Source organism: Dromiciops gliroides, chromosome 6 (assembly GCF_019393635.1).
Source record: "Dromiciops gliroides isolate mDroGli1 chromosome 6, mDroGli1.pri, whole genome shotgun sequence".
NCBI classification, from domain to species: Eukaryota; Metazoa; Chordata; class Mammalia; order Microbiotheria; family Microbiotheriidae; genus Dromiciops; species Dromiciops gliroides.
In genome coordinates, this window is record NC_057866.1 from 17,006,679 (window position 1) to 17,016,537 (window position 9,859).

Below are 9,859 nucleotides of genomic sequence, written 5' to 3' on the forward strand. Positions count from 1 at the left end.
GGGGGGGGGGCATGGAAAACATTTGGCAACAGTAAAAGGTTATGTATACCTAGTTTATATACCTATATGCCTGGGGTCACACAAAAATTTCTCTGGCAAAAAAGGGTTGCAAGTAGAAAACATTTTAGAAGTCCTACCCTAAACCACCCCTGCCCTGTCCAGGGAGGAGATAGGTGGGGCCAGGGAAGGATTCAGCTCTGCTCCTTTCCAAAATGGAAGAGGGAGTAGAAAGGATGAGTATTGGGTGGCCAATACTGCCCTCCAGAGCCACTTTCACTGGATGGATGGATGGATGGATGGATGGATGGATGGATGGATGGATGGATGGATGGATGGATGGATGGATGGATGGATGGATGAATGAATGAATGAATGAATGTATGAATGAATGAATGAATGAATGGAGTCACAATCATCTTTTCCACCTCTATATACTAGTGTCTTGGCAGAATATTACCCTTAGTTCCTCTCCTCTGGTCACTGGTTCTCCCATGTCAATTTCCTCTGGTTTCATCATTTTATAAGTGTCAACAAAAATCATTCTCTCTCATTCCTACTCTTATGCAATTAATCCTCCAGCTGGCTTTCCTAACCTTTGCTCCAACAAATTGTAATGCCTTTCATCAGCCTTCCACTTTATCTTCATCCTTTCCTGGCACTGAGTTATTTGAAGTTCCCTGTAGGAAAGTCTCATATAACCCTATTTACATAGCATAGAGACTAACTCCTTACAAACGTTCAGGGCACTTGTCAATGGCCATGGTGATATTAAAAGCCCAGAATGATGATGCCAAAGAGGAGATGGATCTCAATTGGTACACTCAGTGACTATGGAAAACTTAAGATAACTTAAGCCTACTAAGAGTTTTCTTCAAGGCCTCCTTCACCTCCTTGTTCCTCAGGCTGTAGATGAGAGGGTTCAGCATGGGGATCACTGTGGTGTAGAACACAGACACCACCTTGCCCTCCTCTATGGTTTTTTCTGACTTGTTGCGTACATACATGAATGCAAGGGTCCCAAAGAAAAGCCCAACAGCAGACATGTGGGAGGCACAAGTGGAAAAGGTCTTGGCCCTCCCACCAGCAGAGCGGATCTTCAGGATGGCCCTGATGATAAACAGATAGGACACTAGGATCATAGTCAGGCTCACAAAGATCACGAAACAAGCAAATATCAGAATTAGGAGTTCTTGTAGGAAAGTGTCCTCACAGGACAGCTTCAGCAGGGGCGGGAGGTCACAGAAAACAAAGTCCATCTGGTTGTCTCCACAGAAGGAGAGTGAGAACGTGCAGCCAGTCCTTAGCACAGCATTAGCCAAGCCTCCAAGGTAAGCCCCAGTCAACAACTTCAGCCTTTTCTTGGGCGTCATGATGGTGACATAGAGCAGAGGCTGACACACAGCCACATAGCGGTCATATGCCATGAGAGCCAGGAGGCAACAATCAGCGGAGGCAAAGAAAGTGAATATGAAAAATTGGGCAGCGCATTGCTCATAAGAGACCACAACTCTCCCAGAGGCTAAGATCACCAGGAGCTGAGGTAACACCGTTGTAGAGATGCCGACATCAAGGAAAGACAGCTGTCTGAGCAGAAAGTACATGGGTGTGTGGAGAACAGAATTAGTACAGATCAGGGTGATCATGCCCAGGTTACCCATTAGCATCATGAGGTAGAAAGCCAGAAACACTATGAGCAGAAGAGATTCCAGCTCAGGATGGCTGGTGAATCCAAGCAGGATGAACTCTTTTACAATGGTGCCATTTCTAGTAGCCATGAGGTTAGGTTCTGTTGGGGAAAAGAAAATATTCAGGTTAGGATCATATGGAAACCATGATGTACTATGATGAATTGGTGGAGAGGAGTAGGCTAGGGTCTAAGTGGATCCCAGTATCCAGAAACTTGCAATGGCCCTGGATTTAGAACCTTGATCAAAGTATGCTCTCAGTAAATGTTTGTTAAGCTGCAGTGAATCTAGTCCTACTCCTTTGTTTTACAGAAAAGGAGACTGAGACCCAGAGAGGTTAAATTATTTTAATAATGATGATGATGGTAACTAATGTTTACATGGCACTTTATAAACATTATCTCATTTTATCCTCACAAGAACCTTGGAAGATGAGTATCTCCATTTTACAAGTGAGAAAACTGAAGCAGGAAGAGGTGAAATGATTTTCCCAGGGTTAAACAACTAGGAAACTTCTAAGGCTGGATTTGAATTCAGATCTTCCTATCTCCAGGTCCAGCACTCTGTCCCTTGAACCATCCAGAGGGAGATTTGAATACTGCTCTTCTGATTGTAAATCCAAATGCTCTTTTCATTTATTCTATGCTGAAGATAGCGTGTTGTCTTAAGAACTCAAGTCATGGCTCTTCTCAGCAATACAATGATCAAAGACAATTTTAAAGGACTCATGATGGAAAATGCTCTCCATGTCCAGAAAAAGGAACTGTGGAATCTGACTGAAGATTGAACTATACCATGTCTATTTTTTTGAGGTTTTTCCCTTTTGTTCTAATTCTGTTTTCGCGTGACTAATGCGGAAATGTGTTTAATGTGATTGTACATATTAACCTATATCAGATTGCTTTCTGTCTTGGGGAGGGGGGAGGGAAGGGAGGGAGGGAGAAAATTTAGAACTCAAAATCTTATAAAAACAAATGTTGAAAACTATTTTTATATGTAACTGGAAAAATATTATTGATTGAGGGCCACTAGGTGGCGCAGTGGATAAAGCATCGGCCCTGGATTCAGGAAGACCTGAGTTTAAATCCAGTCTCAGACACTTGACATTTACTAGCTGTGTGACCTTGGGCAAGTCACTTAACCCTCATTGCCCCACAAAAAAAAAAAGTACTATAGATTGAGAAAAATAAGTCAAGTCAATAAGTATTTATTAAGCATCTACTATGTGCTAACCACTGAGGATGCTGTTGTGTTGTTGTTTGTCCTTTGTCCTCCAAGAGGACCATGACATCAGGATGATGTCATGACTTGCACTGAATTGGATTGAAGTGAGGGAGGGCTGTACAAGGTCACCAACCTCACTCTCTCCTCCAGAGTCATCTGGATCCAGTAGCAAGATATATCAGGACAACTGGAGATGGCCCCAGAAGTTCTAAGGCAATTGAGGTTAAGTGACTTGCCCAGGTTCCACAGCTAGTAAGTGTCTGAGATTTGAACTTGGTTCCTTCCAACCTCAGGGCCACTGCTCTATCCACTGTGCCACATAGTTGCCCCTACTGAGGATATAAAGAAAGGTAAAAGATAGCCTCAGTTCTCAAGGAGTTTATAGTCTAGTGGAAGTCCTACTTCACTTACGGTGAACTTTTCCTTACTCTTTAAAAGGCCAGAACCCTGGGGTTTTGATACCACCAACCCCTTCCTGATGTCTCACTTTCCTAGATTATCCCAATTCTTTAGAAAGACACTTTATTGTACCAAAAGATCATTAAATAAGGGGGAAGAATTCTTAATGATCATCTAAGCTCCAAACTCATATCAAAAACTGCTAGACATCTCCACCTAGATACCCAATGAAGGCATCTCAAACTCAACATATGCATTATAGAACTCATTTTCTCCGTACACTACTCCTAACCATGTGAACCCCAGCGCAGCTAGGTGGCACAGTAGATAGAGAGCCAGGCTTGGAGTCAGGAGGACTCGTCTTTCTGAGCACAATTCCAGCCTCACACACTTACTAGCTCTGTGACCTTGGACGTGTCACTTAGCCCTGTTTGCCTCAGTTTCCTCATCTGTAAAATGAGCTATAAAAAGAAGTGGTAAACCTCTACAAACATCTTTGCCAAGAAAATCCCAAATGGAGTCACAGAGTCAGACATGACTGAACACAACTGAACAAATGCAAAAGAAAAATAAAAACAAAAAAACCGTAAGCCCACCCTTTTCCCCCAATATCCCTATTTTTGTGAAGTACTCCCATTCTTCCAGGTACGACATGTTGCAACTTCTGAGTCATCCTTGAATCTCTACTCTCCCACTAACCCCTCCCAATTGAACACCCCATCAGTGGCCACGTTTGATCAGTTCTGCCTTCAAAACTTTCTCCTCATGGCTGATCATACAGACACCATCCTGGCACAAGGCCTTGCCACCTCTTGCCTGGACTATTGCAATAGTCTCCTGATAATGCTCTCTACTTGCAGTCTCTCCCTCTTCCATTCTACTCTCCAAACAGATGCCAAATTGATATTCCTAAAATACAAATAAGACCGTGTCAGTCCTCTTCTCAAGAAACTCCAATGGCTCCCTGTTGTCTCCCAGATCAAATATAAATTCCACTGTCTGGCATTTAAAGTCCTTCATAATCGGGTTCTAACTTCTCTTTCCAGACTTATTATACATTTGTCCCATTCAAACTCTCTTCAGTTTGGCCAAAACGGCCAACTCATTGTCCTCCACATACAACGTTCCATCTCCACGCCTTTTCACTGGCTGTCTTTCCACCACCGCCTGAACATTTCCATTTCTTGGAATTCCTAGTTTTCGCAAAGTTCAGCTCAAATGCTGCCCCCTCCATGAGCCTTTCCTGATTTCCCCTAACTGTCCCTCTCCACCTCTGAAATTAAGTTATATTTACTTTGTATATATGTCATATCAACTTAAAGGTGTTCATGCTATTTGCTCCAATAAGACTGGAAATTCCTTGAAGGCAGGGCCTACATTGTTCACATGCTCTGTATCCTCAGTACCTAGCACAGGGTGTAGTACACAGTAGGTGCTTAATAAATGCTTATTGCTTGCTTGACTGATTGATCATCTATTTCATCAACCCCCTTAAATCACTGAAAACCTTGCACATAGTAGTCACTTGATAAATGGTTTTGGAGTTTTTTACCTAAATTGAATCTAATTCTATATCTTCATTTTACTGATAATGCTACCAGGGCCCAAAGTCATTAAGTGACTTGGCCCAAGGTCATAGAGGGAATCAATAATAAAGCCTTTATTCAATCTCAGATCTTTTAACTCCAAATATTATGAATAATGCCTCTTCCCTCTACAACTTACTTGCCTCCCCCCACCCCATCTTTTAAAAAAAAAGGGATATCATATTGTGGGTTGATGGAGCAGTGATATGATACAGTGGCATCAGGGAGTAATGGTCAATAGAAATGAAAGGGACGCAGGGACATGTGTGGGTGGTTCTGTTGGATGCCCCATCTGGCTACAAATTCCATTCTCCGTGTTACCAGATGGGTTGGCTAGAGCCAGAGAAGGTCAGAGTTTCCCATCAGTGACCAGACAGCTAAGACTTAGGGGAGCAACCACCATCAAGAGTTCCAGTTTATGCGATATCTTATCCTGCATTCTCCTATCCTGTGAGTAATATGAGCCCCCTATTTGAGCTCTATTTCCAGCTGATGATCAGTCCTATGGAAAAGGTAGGTCAGAAATCACGTGGGAACTGCTATGTTCCTTGGTTCTTTAAGTACGGCAGGTTATGTAGAACTCCTCAGTCTACATTGAGCCTATGTATGGGGGTCTTCCAGAGTTTAGAAGAATAACAGACTTCCAGCCACTTGGTAGGTCATAGACTTACATGGTGCTGGAGGGAGACCCAGAGGTCATTGGGTCCAATTCCTTCATATCACAGGTAAGAAGATTGTGGAGCAGAGAGGCAAAGGGACTTTCCTGGAGTCACAATCTGAAGCAAGAATTCAAGCCCAGGGAGCAGCTAGGTGGTGCAGTGGATAAAGCACTGGCCCTGGATTCAGGAGGACCTGAGTTCAAATCCGGATTCAGACACTTGACACTTACTAGCTGTGTGACCCTGGGCAAGTCACTTAACCCTCATTGCCCTGCCAAAAACAAAAACAAACCCCCCCCAAAAAAAAGGGAAAGAAAAAAAAATAATTCAAGCCCAGAATTCTATCTACTGTACTATATCTCACTGTTATTGATGCTACTTCTTTGCTTGCTGAGTCTATGCAGAGAACAAAACATATATAGCCTTCCAGCATGTGCTTCTGCTTCTGTGGGGAATTAACTCCATTGTGCCAAGGTTATGTGATTAGTGCTCATTAAAATCAGGATGTTTCAAAGGAGGTGATGTCTCCAGAGGATGGGGACTTGGAGCTATTTTCATAGTCAAATTAATAAGCATTTATTAAGCACCTTCAGAGTGATACAGTAGATAGAGTGCTGGGCCTTGAGTCAAGAACCTTCCTGAATTCAACTCTAGCCTCAGATACTTACTAGTTGTATGACCCTAGGCATGTCACTTAACCCTATTTGCCTCAGTTTCCTCATCTATAGAATGAGCTGGAAATATTCCAGTATCTTTGCCAAGAAAACTACAAATGGGGTCACAGAGAGTTGGACATGACTGAAAAACAACTGAGCAAATATGCCAGACACTCTACTAAAACTAGAAAAGGCCTGAAATATCAGCTAATACAACTCTCTTTTTTATAGATGAGGAAACTGAGTTTCCAAAAGAGGAAATGACTTGTCCATCATCATGTGGGTGGGGACAGAATCAGGATTTGAACTCAGATCTTGAGATTCTAAGTTTAGTTCTTTTTCTACCACACAAATCCATAAATTCACATACCCCTAGATAAGGAGTGGTGCCCCCTTGTAGCTAATAAGAACAATTATATCTTACTGTTATTGTAAAGATCAGACAAACTCATGTTTCTAAGGCATTCCGTAAACTTTAAAGCACCGCATAAATGTGAACTGATTTCAATTCTTTCTGACCAAGTTTAGTCAACATGGCGGTGAATTGTTTAGTCCCTAGTAGGTTCATGGGGCATGACTGACCAGAGTGCTTGACTCAGTCAGACTCTTAAAAAGATCCCTGGTGGTTCTGAACATAGAAGGATCCTATTCTCCTTCATTTAACCTCCCCTAGAAATGACCCAGGAAGCCTTTTATGAGAATCCTGTATACTTACTGGAAGGAGTCTATTGTGATGGCAAGAGGCCCGGACCAGCAAACAGAAGGCCTAGATTCTAATTTCCCTTCTGTCATACTAACAAGCTTTGGTCCCTTCTCCTTTGAAGGGCTGTTCTCTCATCTGTGACATGAGAAAGTTGGGCTAGATTCTCTCCTAGACCTGTCCCTTCCTCATGTGCTTTAGTTCTATTCTAAACATATATAATTTCTTTCTTCTTGCTTTTTGGTAATATTGCTAATACAGAAATCTGTCTTTCCAATATTTGTAAAGGGGTTGCATTTTTCTTGCCATCTCAATGGATTGGAGGAGGGGAGAATTTGGAGCTGAAAATAAAATCAATTTTTTAAAAAAACATATAGTTATAATATGTTTCCACCTAGGGAAGTAGTAGCTATTTTGTCATCACAACTAATGTAAGAAATATTCTCTCAAGTGAGATTATACCTGTAAATTGCTTACCATGCGCCTGGTGCATACTAGGTGCTTAACAAAGTTCATTCCCTCTCCCCTCCCCAGTTGCAATTCAGCATTTCTGGTTCTGACATGGATCCACTAGTGACTATATCATTCAACACACAAAAGCCCTTAACCAAGACGTCTAAACCCTCTATACGTATTTTTTTTTCTTTTTAGTGAGGCAATTGGGGTTAAGTGACTTGCCCAGGGTCACACAGCTAGTTAAGTGTTAAGTGTCTGAGGCCGGATTTGAACTCAGGTACTCCTGATTCCAGGGCCGGTGCTCTATCCACTGCGCCATCTAGCTGCCCCTATATGTATTTTTAAAATCACCTCAGTCTGGCATTTGAGGCTCTGCACAATCTGTTTCTAATTAACTCTTTTTTTGTTTGTTTTTTATTTTTGTTTTTTTTGGTGGAACAATGAGGGTTAAGTGACTTGCCCAGGGTCACACAGCTAGTAAGTATCAAGTGTCTGAGTCTGGATTTGAACTCGGGTCCTCCTGAATCCAGGGCTGGTGCTTTATCTACTGCACCACCTAGCTGCCCCCTCTAATTAACTCTTGCAGACTTATTTTGCATTGATGCCCTGGATACATTTTACATTGTACCCAAACTCACCTAACAGCTAGCAGTTCTCTGCTCTTGGCATTACATCTCCCATCTAAGTTGTCCCTGTACCTGGAAAGAGTTTCTTCCTCACTTCTCCCATCAGAATCCTCATATTCCTTCCCTCCAGCCTCAGTTCAGAGACACCTTCTCCATAAAGTCTTAGCTCTGACCCTCTCCATCACTCGCTTAGTGTTCTCTTCCACTTCAAATTACCTTGCATGTATCTGTTCTATGCCCCGCTGGAATAAGTAGCATAAGTGATTGAGATGTTTTGACTTTCTCTTCAACAAAGATCTGCCTCAGCCAGGGACATTTCCAGACCTGTCCAAAGTAGCAGATGATGTAGACAACCTGAAGAGGCTTAGTCTAATGGACACACTGCTGGATTTGGAGTCAGAAAACCTGGGTTCAGATCCTAACTTTACTATTTGCTACCATTGCCTTCATCTCTCTGGGTCTAGGTTTCCTCCTGGTTAGCATTTTAATAATACTTTAAGGTTTGCAAAGCTCTTTACATTTGCTATCTCCTTTGATCCTCCCAACAACCCTTGTCAAGTAGTAATTATCCCCATTTTGCCTATGAAGAAACTAAGGCTGAAAGAAATTAAGTGACTGGTCCACAGTGGCACAGCCAGGAAGCATCTGAGACAAGATTCAAACTCAAGTCCTCCCAAGTACAAGTCCAGCCCTCTATCCACTGTGCTACTAGCTGCCTCTAACCTCCTCACATGTGAAATGAGGAGGCTGATCCAGGACGACCTCTCAGGCAACATTCAGTGATGAGTATCTAAAAATGAAAAATTAACTCCCCCCACCACATGGTACCAATTATACTCAGGTCATTATTGAGAGAAGGCAGCAAGGGATAACGGATAGAGAGCTGGCCTTGGCAAAAGGAAGACATGGGTTCATGACCCCCTCTGACACATACTTGCTGTATGACCTGAGGAAAGTCATGACCTCTCAGTGCCTCGAGCACCTTTCTAAGACCATAGGTTGCAGCGAACTTGCAGTTCTCCAATGGTAATAGTTTTTTACAGGAATGAAATGACAGGTACCATTACATGTTTTTCCCTTCCACTTTCTACCCATAAAAAAATTCCCCATATCATAGCTAGAAAACCTAAGGCCAAGGAAGGTTTTAGAAGACTTGCCCATAGTCATACAGCAAGTGACAAGGCTGGGCTCTTATCACTACACAATATTGCCTCTTGGGGATTTGTCTATATCAGGATAGGATCATAGATTTAGAACTAAAGGGGACATCCAAAATATAGTATTACAGAATCTAAGATTTGGCAGGGACCCCAGTAGCCATCAAGTCCAACCTATACACCAAAGGAATCCCCACTATAGCAAGTGGTCATCCAAGTTCTGGTCCTCCTCAATTTACAAAGGTTCAAAGAGGATGCGGATTTTCCAAGGTCACACAGGTAATAAGTAGCAGAGTCATGACTTAAACCCATACTCTCTACCTCCAAATCTACCTTACAACACTATCTCATGTGCCCTAACATCATAACAATAAAAAGATCCCACTAAGGGACTTTTTTCCCCAATATCAGAGTTAGAAAATGTTTACTATGTTTCTTCTTAAAATTTCCTAGTGGGTGGGGGGAGGTCAGGAGAGCCAATGAATAAATACTCTTAAGGAGTTTTGAGATTTTTCTGAGACTGACTTCTCTCATTTTCCTTCCTTAACTAGCTTCTTTAGCCAAGCAGATTTTTCAACCAGCCTGAAAGCGAAAATATGAAGAAACTGCATATGCATTCATATATCCTGAAAAAGAAGGTCCCTTCAAAATTCAGAAGCAATGGAGGATTTAAAGACACAAGATCTAAAGTGAAAAAGGTGAAGCTTAAGA

At 42.2% G+C, this 9,859-nt stretch overlaps 1 protein-coding gene across 1 annotated transcript; it reads right to left on the reverse strand.

The window, feature by feature from the left end:
- Positions 1 to 839: 839 nt before the first annotated feature.
- On the reverse strand, positions 840 to 1,775 carry LOC122732487 (olfactory receptor 9Q1-like). The gene has a single exon (XM_043972657.1). It carries the CDS (start codon positions 1,773 to 1,775, stop codon positions 840 to 842), a length of 936 nt encoding a protein of 311 aa, XP_043828592.1.
- Positions 1,776 to 9,859: the final 8,084 nt, after the last annotated feature.